This window comes from Trichechus manatus, unplaced genomic scaffold (assembly GCF_000243295.1).
Source record: "Trichechus manatus latirostris isolate Lorelei unplaced genomic scaffold, TriManLat1.0 scaffold00074, whole genome shotgun sequence".
NCBI lineage: Eukaryota > Metazoa > Chordata > Mammalia > Sirenia > Trichechidae > Trichechus > Trichechus manatus.
In genome coordinates this window covers 11922133-11935176 of record NW_004444010.1, presented here as the reverse complement: position 1 = coordinate 11935176, position 13044 = coordinate 11922133, and the positions used below count along the sequence as shown (strand labels likewise).

General features: G+C 38.7%; 1 protein-coding gene across 7 annotated transcripts in view; it reads left to right on the top strand.

Annotated features, from left to right (window-relative positions):
• The window catches only part of PDE4D (phosphodiesterase 4D), an 889016-nt gene extending 881165 nt beyond the window's left edge, over positions 1 to 7851 (top strand). For all 7 annotated transcript variants that reach the window (XM_004380493.2, XM_004380496.2, XM_023734997.1 and 4 more), the window contains 4 exons: positions 1842 to 1996; positions 2873 to 2995; positions 3489 to 3671; positions 4622 to 7851. In XM_004380493.2, coding sequence (XP_004380550.1) covers positions 1842 to 1996; positions 2873 to 2995; positions 3489 to 3671; positions 4622 to 5041 — 881 coding nt within the window. In that variant the 3' untranslated portion in view covers positions 5042 to 7851. The remainder of the gene's footprint in view (positions 1 to 1841; positions 1997 to 2872; positions 2996 to 3488; positions 3672 to 4621) is intronic.
• Positions 7852 to 13044: the final 5193 nt, after the last annotated feature.

Genomic DNA, 13044 nt, shown 5'->3' with positions numbered 1-13044 from the left:
CTAATTCTAGGCTGAGGCTGTAAGAAGAGTAAAAGTACATCTCTTTTTCGTGGTATATTATCTCTAGTGGCTGCCTCGTCTTGACCCTTCCAGCACCATCTCTTGATAATAGGCTGTGTTTGGCTACATGGGCGTGCTAGTCATCACATAAGTGCCCAGTTTTCTCTTCCCTGTGCCTTCTACACAGGCTGTTCTCTTGCCCATGAGAACCTCTTTTCTTCCCTCTCTGCTTCCCTCCTAAGAATGAGAGCTGGTGAAATGCAGGTTTGCAGTCAGTCAGCTTCCTGTTTCTCAACCCATCCAATGGCAGTGTTTGGGGAAAATTCTGGGCCTCACATTTCAGACATCACATTAATAATGTCATATGATCCTCGCAAGAGTTTGGTGAGGATTGCCCTGATTTGACAGATAAGACCACAAGAGGAGAGGTTCAGTGCTGATTTCAAAGCCAGATCGGGGGAAATCCTAAGCTCATGATAACACTGATGGAATAAATATGCATTTATTTATGCCTAAAAGTGCTCTTTATGGAATTTGCCTATTTTACATATTGGGAAAGTGATAAATTTGGGATTTGACCCTTGTTTATCTTCCAATAGAGTACATGTCCTTTTCTCTTCTTCAATTTTTTTTTTAAATAAGCTTTTATAAAAGTGATACATGTTTATTGTAAAACAAAATAGAAATAGTATGGGGAATACAGAAAAAAAGTAAAAATCACTTGAAATTCCATCCTCAAATATAGCAATGGTTACATTTTGGAGAACATCATTTCAGACTGCTCTCTAAGCACACATACACACAGAGATGTAACACATACGGTTTTTGAATACATAAAAAGTCATACTGTATAGTTTTTCCTGTGATCTTATTGTCTAGTTAATCTGTTTTGGACACTGTTCCCTATTAACAGATAACTACATTAACTTGTTCCCTATTAATGGGTGTTAAAGTTGTCCATTTTCTTCTGTTTATGTTGCTTTGAACTTGTGTGATTTTCTTCATTTTAAATATTTCTTTCTGAGAAAAGAATATACATCTCCAAATATATTTTGCATGTATTAGTCAGAAAAAAATATCAAACCCTTGTGCTTTTAGTCTTCATAATGACTTAAGTGGAAACAGAATAAAGCACTATTCAATTTTTTTTTTTTTTTAAATGACTACTTTATAGACATGCAACAGGAACTAGGAAAGAGACAGGGTCTTTATTGCTGAAGATAGACAAGTCCAGGGCAATGGTAAGAGAGCAACAGAATTCAAGGAAATAGAAAAAAAATGAATAAAGCTTAGACTTTCAGAGCAATACTATAGAAGAAAAACAAGAGCAACATGAACAAATCTAGTATTGTTGGCATGTTCCAAACTGTTCTTGTCTCATCTCTGAGTACAAACAAACAATCCTTAAATCACATGGTTCTTACCTTATATAAAATATAGGTTAGATAATCCACAGTTATCAGGAATATAACACCATATGATCTGGACACGTTGCAGATGTTAATATATTCTGCTGAGCTTATCAAGCTACAGGTGGCAGGTTTGCAGGGGAGGATGCAGACCTTCTGGTCCAGCTCTTCTTTCACTTTAGAAAACAGGGAGCTGAAGCCCACAGTGACTTGCCACATGTTAGTAGTGTTAGAATTCACTCCTAAGGTTCTAGTGTTCTTTCCACTGTTACATTATCCAGTATATTCCCTTTGGGTGTTGTCATGTAAGGACAGCAGAGATATCTAGGGGAAATTGCATTGTAAATCCAAAGCATCTCAGCAGTATCAAGAATAAGATAACTTTAGAATGAATGGCTTTTGCTGATCTTCTGCCTCTTGTCTCTCTTTCAGACTCTGAACTTGCCTTGATGTACAACGATTCCTCTGTCTTGGAGAACCACCATTTGGCTGTGGGCTTTAAGTTGCTCCAGGAAGAAAACTGTGACATTTTCCAGAATTTGACCAAAAAGCAAAGACAATCATTAAGGAAAATGGTCATTGACATCGTAAGTAGCTGATGATAGCAAAAAAGAGAATCTGATGCAAGTTGTTTAAAAAAAAAAAAGATGAGGATCAGGTGAAAGGAACTGTATTTAAAAACCTGTTGTGACCCTTTATGGTCAGGGAACTGCCCCAGCTGCTGGCAGTTATGTTCTGTAATATGTTTTCCACTTTCAGCAGTTTGGAGTTCAGAATAATGACAGCTTACCCTCATTATTTTCTGAGCTCCTCTGGTCTGGTGGCAGGCAGAGAAAGATGACTAACAAAAGCAGAGGGCAGTGGCCGTAGCTCTGGTAAATTTTTTTTCACTTTTTTCTGTCAGGGCCATTTAGAAACATCCATGACTTTTATTCTTTTCCCTATGTGTATTATTCAGTGTTATTTTAAAACACAGGAGAATCTCTGGTTGTCAAAAACTTAACTCTGTTAAGCTTTGTACGTACAAAGGCAGGAATTATTTGTTTGGGATAAGCAGAAAATTAACCAGAATATTCTGTTTCTGAAGCATTCTGTAATTAACCTGGGATTAGTTCATCATAGTCCAGTAGCCACTTTCTAACCCAGTGTGTGGAGAAAACTTTAAAACATGTGATGATGATATGTTATAGAGAGACCATCGCTTTTTTTGCTGTGCAGTTGGTTGTCAATGCCTCATGTTTCTGTCTATTGTACACATTTATCTGGGCTTCCAGACAGCTTGACAGCAAAGAAAACTGGGCTCTGCCCCAGGAAGGAGTAAAGAATCTTTAGTTCACTACTATTAAATGTCCATAGTAGTTTTCCCTTTTTGTCTCACATTCTTCATAATATTTTTGCGTGTAAATTCTGACTTTTGTCCTCTGGACTTAATTTACTTACTAAAATACTGTTTGTCTTTTAAGGTACTTGCGACAGACATGTCAAAACACATGAATCTACTGGCTGACTTGAAAACTATGGTCGAAACTAAGAAAGTGACAAGCTCTGGGGTTCTTCTTCTTGACAATTATTCCGATAGGATTCAGGTGAAGCTTTATTTGAGTTTGCTGTATGTGTGTGCATGCACACATGCATGTCTGTGTGTTTGTATGTCTAGCTTTGAGTAAGATTTTTTTTCCCTTCTCCTACCTTATACATTAGTAATGATAGGCAGGATTTCTATCCAAATTCTTATTCCTGAGATTTAACCAGGTAAAATCCTACTGGTGTTTTCACTTCCATATCCTTAAAAATGGAGCAGCTAACATCCACATGACGAACCACTGAAACAGCTCTGAATTCAGCCAGCCATGTACATAAACAGTTTCTTTTATGATATCTAGATGCAGCAGAAGTGGCATAATTTGGGACTGTTAATACAAGTGTGAACCACACACAGACACATCATGGTTGAGCTGTTTGGGATAAATCTTACACTACATGTATTTTTAAGTGTTGCAGTCATCCAGTGTGAATTTCTAGTAAAAAAAAAAAAAGAAAGTGCAGGTGCTGAGTAGAGAATGCATTTGTCTATTTTAGGTCCTTCAGAATATGGTGCATTGTGCGGATCTGAGCAACCCAACAAAGCCTCTCCAGCTGTACCGCCAGTGGACGGACCGGATAATGGAAGAGTTCTTCCGCCAAGGAGACCGAGAGAGGGAGCGTGGCATGGAAATCAGTCCCATGTGTGACAAGCACAATGCATCTGTGGAAAAATCACAGGTAACGCATTAAGCATAACACTTTCAGAGAGAATAAAGCCACAACTTTTACATTTGGCTACTTGACATACACATCACACAGGATTTTATTGCGCTTTTTGAAAATTACTTTGTTTTTGACAAGCTCAATTTCACATTAGTGTTTCTAAGCCAAAAAGTGCTTTCATTCTTATGATTTATATTCATATAGTATTTGCAGGAGCCCTGGTGGCACAGGTGTTTAAGTGCTTAGCAGCTGGCCCAAAGGCTGGTGGTTCAATCTTAACCAGCAGCGTCACTCCAGAAAGACCTGGCAGTTTGGTCCCAGCCAGATTACAGAGAAGAAAACTCTATGGGGCAGTTCTGCTCTGTCACATGGGATTGCTTTGAGCTGAAGATGGACTCAAGGCAAACAACACTAAAAGTACATAGGAGTCGCTGGGTGGCATAAATGAGTAATGCACTCTGCTGCTAACCAAAAGGTTGGATGTTCAAGTCCACCCAGAGGTGCTTTGGAAGAAAGGCCTGGCAATCTACTTTTGAAATATCAGCCATTGAAAACACTGTGGAACACAGTTTTACTCTGACACACATAGGGTCACCATGACTCAGAATCAGTGACAACTTGTGAGAGTATGGGGCATTATTCAATTATCTGGATTCACCTAGACATTGGCTATTCTAAAACAAAGTCCAGCCTTCAAGCCATACCATGTAAACAACTGGAAATTTTTTATATTGTAAACATTCTCTTTAAACTATGGGTTCTAGAAGCCAATTGTAACCAGCTAGTAACAACACTTGGATTTGGTCTGTCGCCTAAAACAGTGACTATTTTACCAAAATAAGGTTTTTAATCTTTTGTTCAGTGTTAGATTTATGAGCCATGATCTACGTAATTTCTTCCCTTGTCTCTTAGTCCCAAGTCCCTCGCTCGGATTTGATTTTTTTTTTTTTTTTTTTTTTAACTAGGTGGGCTTCATAGACTATATTGTTCATCCTCTCTGGGAGACCTGGGCAGACCTTGTCCATCCTGATGCCCAGGACATTTTGGACACTTTGGAGGACAATCGTGAATGGTACCAGAGCACAATTCCTCAGAGTCCCTCTCCTGCCCCTGATGACCAAGAGGAGGGCCGGCAGGGTCAGACCGAGAAATTCCAGTTTGAACTAACTCTAGAGGAAGATGGCGAATCAGACACAGAGAAGGATAGTGGAAGTCAAGTGGAGGAAGACACTAGCTGCAGTGACTCCAAGACTCTTTGTACTCAAGACTCGGAGTCCACCGAAATCCCCCTTGATGAACAGGTTGAAGAGGAAGCAGTAGGGGAGGAAGAGGAAAGACAGCCCGAAGCGTGTGTAATAGAAGATCATTCTCCCGATGACACGTAACAATGCAAAGACAGTCACGCCCTTTTTTTTTTTTTTTTTAAAGTAGAAAAATTGTTTCCAAAGTGCATGTCACATGCCACAACCATGGTCACACCTCACTGTCATCTGCCAGGACGTTTGTTGAACAAAACTGACCTTGACTACTCAGTCTGGCGCTCAGGAATATTGTAACCAGTTTTTCCACCTCCACGTCATCAGAGCAAAGGGGACATCTTCACGAACAGCATTTTAACAAGAATTCAGCTTCATAGAGCTGACAAAGCAGATAAAATCAACTCCAACATGTTTTGAAGGGAGTGTGGCTCATCAGGCAGCCCGGAAGTTGATATGACTTGGGGTTTATTTTCTTTTTATTTGTTTGCAATCTTTTCAGAAGAAAGAAAGCATTACACAGACAGCATGAACTAGTGGATGAAGCAACAAATGTGTCAGGAGTAGGACACAGCATGAATCTGTTACCAGGAGGAAGATGAGCCACAGAAGTTGCATAATTTTCTAATTTCAAGTCTTCCTGATACATGACTGAAGAGTGTAGTTCAATGAGCTGCACCGACCTCTACATTTTGTATGATATGTAAAACAGATTTTTTGTAGAGCTTACTTTTATTATTAAATGTATTGAGGTATTATATTTAAAAAAAAGTATGTTCAGAACTTCATCTGCCACTGGTTATTTTTTTTCTAAGGAGTAACTTGCAAGTTTTCAGTACAAATCTGTGCTACACTGGATAAATCTAATTTACCAATTTTACTTGCACCTTATAGTTCATAGCAATTAACTGATTTGTAGTAATTCATTGTTTTATATACCAACGACTTCCATATTTTAAACATTTATGTTGCGGGAAACCCTTTTTGTAGGTCTTCATTTACTTTGCTTTTTTCTTTCACTCTTTCCAGATAAGCAGAGTTGCTCTTCACTGGCATTTTTCTTCACAGTGTGCAAAGTGAATATTTGTTCTGTAATACTTTGATGTGTGTTTTGTCTAATGTGTCTCAAACCTCATGGAAACTCCATCATCAGTTGATGTTGTCTGAAGCAAGTGGGAGAGATATAAATACCCAGTAGCTAAAATGGTCAGTCTTTTTTAGATATGTTCCTACCTAGTGTCTTCTTAGAACCCTCATTTCACAAGTGCATGTCTTCATAATAACCCACACATTTCATGCTCATTTTTATTGTTTTTGCAGCCAGTTGTAGTAAGAAAACTTTTCTCCTGTTGTGCTTTATTATTTAGTGTGTGTTTGAACTTCTGTCCATGTTCTTCAGATGGGGTCTTATCAAATATATCACCATCATCCTGATTGATGAAACACAACAGGTAGTTAGGATTAGTATTGATTTATGCCGTGGGGTCATATATAATGACTAGCTCTTAATCTTGGTTTACAGAGAAAAGTCAGTGGCTAGCTAGGCAAATTTAAAGAATAGTAATAGAATATATAAACAAACTCCAGTACAACTACAGGCAGCCCCCAAGTTACAAACGAGATCCGTTCCTAACTCTGTCTTTAAGTCGAATTTGTAGGTAAGTCGGAACAGGTGCATATGGTTCTTATTTAGCCTCACTTTAGTGCAAGAAAAGGCTCTCAGCCTTTTCAGTGACTTAAAAGCTACACGTGCAGCAAGTGAAAGTGATTGTGATGAAGAATTTGTTGCGAGTAGGGGTTGATTTGGTTGTTTCAAAGTGAGGGCAAATTTACATAACATTAAAAGGCCAATAAGAGTCGGAAGTTCGCAACCCGGGGACTACCTGTAATTTTTGTTTCTATGATTTTACCACGTGATTAAGAAGTGTATGAGGAATATCCTTGAGAAACAGTTTTAAGTGTAACAAGTACTTTCTTAATGGACAGCCACGCGATGTGTAGGAATTGCTTTGTCAGTTATCACTGTTCAGAAGCATGCCTTATAGAGGAGAACTCCTTTTTAAACACCCTGAGGGAAAGAAGTTGATGATTTCACTAGCACTGGAGGGACAGTAATGCAGTGCAACCCTAAAATATTAGATTGAGTAGGACAATTCTGCCTAAATGGAAAATCAGGAGTCACTCCTGGCCGATTTCAGCACCAGGAGTTGTATTTTAGAGATTAATTAATTTACCTGCTGATAACAGTTGATATCGTCTGGCATTTATCTAGTTTGGACTTTCCTCCCATTTCAGCTTTTAATGAAGTGTTCCCCTTACCTTCTCTGTGAAGAGTTTGGAACCCAGATAATCATTTTCCACATTACTATCGAAGAACTGAGGTGGAGACTAGGAGGGGTATCTGACTAAATGGAAAGGAAATAAAACAGTTAAGAAAAATTGCAGCCCTGAAAAACACTTACATTTGGGACTTCTCAACCATGGTCTGGGAGCTAAAACTAAGTCATCAGCCAGGGAAATGACCCAAGCTGAAGATAGTTCCCATTGTAACCCCCTGAGAACCAACTGATGCTTAGAACCTTTAAAAGAAAAATTGCCTCTATAGCTCTCATCTTTTGTGGAGAGCAGAATAGGAATGTTACTAGATTTCTACTGTCCTCTTCCTGCAAAAATCAAGCCAACAGATAGTAATCTTTCAAATAAAGAATCATATTTGGCCAAGTGTTTTTACAAGAACATTTGGGAACTTCTGGTTTAATTTTGTTTGCCCTAGATGGATATCTGGAAAGGATTTTCCTCCTGAAGAAAGGCAAAGAGCCTAGGGTTTATTTCTTCTTCCAAAATACTCTTATCCCCTTCCTTCCCCTCCCTATTTCTTGGTATTTCCCCCACAGAGTGCCTGGAATCTTAATGGAAAAAAAAAAAAAAATTGAAAGACAGCAATATGTCACAAATCCAGACCTGAAAGTGTTTATAACTGCACTAATAAAGGTAGCCTTTTCCTTCCCCACAGTTTATTGGTGTTTAATAGTACCATGTTGTGAAGATACCACAAATGGACAATCAAATTGTAGAAAAGGCATAATATCCAAGGGATAGGAACTAATCCACTGTACAATCTGCTTGTCCTCTCCCTCCTTTTTTCTCTCTCTCCTCTCTTGCGAAAGTGTGTTTCAGAATTACACACTGCTTAAAAAAAAAAATAAAAATCTTTTTACAAGTGGCTTTACATTTCCTAAAATGCTGTAAGAGAATGCGATATCTGGGTACTGTATGGGGGAAGAAAATGTTCAAGTTTGCTTAAAACCAGTACATTTCAGCTTGCAAGTTACTGAACACAGTAATGCTGTTTTCATTTTTCTTTTACTTCAGTTAAAATTCACAAGAAAATAATGTAGATAGAACAAATTGCAGTCAAGGAAAGAAAACTTGAATGAAATGGATTTTACAGAAAGCTTTATGATAATTTTTGAATGCATTATTTATTTTTTGTGCCATGCATTTTTTTCTCACCAAATGACCTTACCTGTAATACAGTCTTGTTTGTCTGTTTACAATCATGTATTTATTGTAATGTATATACTGTAATGTTAATTGTAAATTATCAGTTCTTATTAAAACATCTTCCCATGATGGGATGGTGTTGATATATTTGGAAACTCTTGGTGAGAGAATGAATGGTGTGTATACATACTCCTTGTACATTTTCTTTTCTCCTGTAATATAGTCTTGTCACTTTAGAGCTTGTTTATGGAAGATTCAAGAAAACGATAAACTACATAAAGATATATAAACTAAAAAAAACATAGCTGCAGGTCTTTGGTCCCAGGGCTGTGCCTTAACTTTAACCAATATTTCCCTTCTGTTTTGCTGCATTTTAAAGTAAGGTAATGGTGGGGCTAGGGCTGGGCGTTTTACAACTGAGCTTTGAACTGATTGATTACCAGCAATAGCTGGATTTCACAAAATCAAAACCTTTGGACAACTCTGAGACTCTTTTGGATACAAGCTCTTAAGTACTCCTTGTCAAGGAGCAGCACTGCATATATAATGAATTTTCCCTCTGTTGATCAGTAGCTACTTCAGTTAGTTACATTCGATTGTTTTCTACTTTCAAACACATCTGAGAAAATATTTTCTTGTCCAGTGTTTATAAAAAGTTTTTTACTTCTACAGAACATAGGAAAATGATTTGAAATTAGAACCATAGGTCACATATGTTGGTTAGTCATTTACTTCATCAACTTCCTGTCATATTAAGAGGATATACAGTAAGAAAAACGTAAATTTTTCACTCTAGACTAATTTCTCTTCAATAAAGATCAACCAAACTTCCTTAAATGTATGCAAATCAATCTATTTAAACACAAAGTTTTGTATGATGCCAGTCCGCATGGCATAAAGGGTTCATCATTCTCTACAGCTTTTTCTGCAACACTTATACTACATAATTTAAGAATTTTAAACTTTAACGTTGCATAATGGCCAGCTCCTAAAAGCTAAGAAAAATTCCTAGTGGACCATGTGGAAACCCACCCCTACTGCTGCCCAGCCCTTGGAACATGTGACTTATAAGTGAAAGGAGCGATTCTTTTTCTAGGAAAAATGAGCCTCCTGTTATTTTATTATTATTATTTTGACACAAACTGTAGATTTTAGCAGCCCTGGCCCAAAGGAATTTGATTACTTTTGTTTTAAACAGTATAAAGGGGACACTATAATTACAAAAAAAAAATCCGTAATGATTTTAGTTGTTTTAAATTTTATTTCTTTTGATATGTTTTCAGAGTAGTAACTTGTGTGTGAGCATTACAAATGATGATTCTTTTAGTGGTTTCTTAGCCTCTTCAGCCCATGTGGATAGTACTGTACATCAATACCTTCATATGAAATTTTTATATGCAGTGGAAATAAAAGCATGGGTTGATTCTGCCTATTTATGACTCGGTCTTTTACAAATAAAGGATTATTCATTTTATATTGTAGTTCAATCAGCACAAGTTTCCAAGAGTCATGCACTTTGTTAAAATGAATAAAAGAAAGGATAGTGAGATCGTAAGTTAGTACTGATATTCATGACCAAGTGAAACCAAATTATGCTGGTTAGTCTTGCTATGGAACAAATTTCCAAAATTATTTAGATGGGCTATAAGGTTATGTACAATGTTTCCGCACAGGTTTAGCGTGGAGGCTGCCTTGTTTAATTGAACATTCTGGTATATTGAAAGTTATTCAGACATTTAACAATTATTTGTTGGATACCCTGCAAATTACAAGGTGCTAAGGATTCAACAGTAAATGTGGCACATAGCCTCTGCTTTCATGAGGCTGATAGTCTAGGGGGAGAAAAGGCATTAAACAGCTCAGTGAACCTGTTAGTATAATTGTGCTGGAGTCCTTGGGTGGTGCAAAGGGTCTAACTGAAAGGTTGAAAGTTTGAGTCCATCCAGAAGTGCCTTGGAAGAAAAGCCTGGCAATCTACTTCTGAAAAAATCAGCCACTGAAAATCCTGTGGAGCACAGTTCTACCCTGACACATATGGGATCACCATGAGTCGGAATCAACTAGACAGTAACTGTGTTTATAATTGTACCCAGTACAATGAAGAAGCTCAGGGGCAGTGATTAAGAGGAGACCTGAACTTGACCTGTTGTGAAGGACCAGAGAAGCCTTCCTTGAGGAAGTGATTTTGTGCTGAGATCTGAAGGATAGTTTAAGAGGTAACCAGGCAAAAAGAGGGAGCTGATGGTGGAGGAAGGAGGTTCCAGGCAGAGGAAACATCATTTGCAAAACTCCTGAGGCATAAGTGAACTTGACTTCTGAAGATACTAAGGAAAAGCAAGGTAGAAGGGTTGGCAAGGCTTAGAGATAGTGGCCTTTCCTAACCATCCTATATAAAGTAGCACCTCTTCTCCATCACCCCTTGCCCTGCTCTGTTGCTGATGCTGACTACAAATTGACATAAACATCTGTTTATTTGTCTCTCCCAGCAGAACATAGATCATGAAAACAGTGTCTTCTAACCTAGAACTATGCTGGGCACACAGAAGGTAGTTAATAAAGATATGGTGAATACAGCACCAAATTGATACTAGATGTAATTCTATCTGATAATCAAGGAGACATTTTAAGACTTTAGAGAGGTGTTTCCTTTTTTTGATACTATAAAGATAATTGGTTTTTTTTGTTTGTTTGTTTGTTTTTTTATGCTTTTGAGCTTGCTAAGATCCTGGATAAAGACAGCTTAGAGTTTACTGTCTCGTTAACTAAAACCTCTGCCTATTCCTCACCAATGACTTCTGTTGATTCTTTGTGAACAACAAAAACAATCCATTTTTTGTTTTCTGTAATAAGAAAGGGTAAGGATATAAGCATAAAGTTAACTCCAAGGTAATCCCCAAATCCTAGCCAGTAGAATTAAAAAAAAAGAAAGTTGCATCGAGTTGGTCTGACTTATGGCGACTCCATGTGTGTCAGAGTAGAATTGTGTTTCATAAGGTTTTCAATGGCTGGTTTTTCAGAAGTAGATTGCCAAGCCTTTCTTTCAAGGTACCTCTGGGTGGACTCACTCAAACCTCCAGCCTTTCAGTTAGCAGCCAAGCACGTTAGCGATTGCATCATCCAGGGACTATGGAATGACCTGTACTTACCCCTTCACTGTTCCTCCCCACACAACAAAACTACAGCCACTATAGCCAAAAGGTGCCCAGTGGGTGCCTTCCAGGGAATTCTTGATTTAAGCGCTAATTCCCTTCCGGAAAGTCAATGAGACTATGGGACAAAGGAACCAACTCCCTCCCGTGCTAATTTAGGCTAATTTGGGTGTGTTGAGCCTACACAAGTTCAGTACCTGACCTGGAAACCTTTCCTGAGGCACAACCAGCTTTGAGCCGACAGCAACAAAACATTCCACCAAAAAACAAAAACTACCCTTTCTTTCCCCAGTGGGAATGTACTTACCCACATGGCCTTGTTTCAATGGATTAGTACCTGCTTTTCCTTTTCCCATCTCTCTGATTTGAGTATGTTTTCCCCCTCAACTGTTCTCATGTCTCTAAATAAAGTCAAATGCAGTATAGCAGGTATACAGCTTAGTTTATGGATGCAAGAGGGCAGAAAATGCTGATTTCCTTCCTTCACATCAATTAATTTGAACTCTGGGTCCTGACCATACTGCTGGGAATTTCTGTCTCTATCATTATGGGCACATCCCTGCTCCCCACCAAAGTAAAGATTCTCTCATCTCCAGCCTATCGTGAGCCTCACTGACATCTGTGTTGCCCAAGCTGCGGTGGTTCCTTGGAGCCCCTTGGCTCTTTGCTTCCTCACCATGCGTGACATACCAGGGATAAATGTGGAGAACCTCAGTGTAGGCGCCTACTTAGGCCCACCACAGGGTGTATGTCTGCAAAAAGAGCCTGCCCTTGTTTTTACCTACTTAAGTTACTGCCAAAAAGTGGGGCTTTTCTTTTTCCTACTCCAAGGGACTCACTCTTTCTCTCCTGGCCTTCTGAAGGTTCCTCTCTCCCTCCCTCCTTCTCCTGCCCTTCAATGGGATTACCAGTACTAGTTGCCTCAGAGTCCTACTCATGGTGACCCATGTGTGTCAGAATAGAACTGTGCTCTATAAAGTTTTCAAAGGCTGATTTTTTGGGGGCTGATTTTTTTGGAAGTAAATTGCCAGGCCTTTCTTCTGAGGTGCTTCAAAGTAGACTCAAACCTCCAACTTTTCAGTTAGCAGCTGAGGGCATTAACCACTTTCATCACTCAAGGACTCCCTCATGGGGACTAACCTTCCATACTTCTGTTTGGCTACATTCTGTTCCCGTAGTATTCATAGAACATTTCTCGGGGGGTGGGGAGTTGAAAAAGCTGTCTTCCCAATGGAAGTCATCACTCCCTGCTGTCTTTCCAATGTGAGGATGAAGCGAAAGAACCGTTACCCACTGAACTATTAACAGCTGTCACCAAGCTCTTTCAATTAGAGTATGTAGCACTTGAAAATTTTGTAAAATGAAATTACTCATATATGATCCCTGTCACACCCACCTCCCAATACCCCACTATCTACAAGTGGCCCTCATGATTCGTTCCATTTTGTAGCTTGGAAAAATGAGATCCAGGGAGGTTTG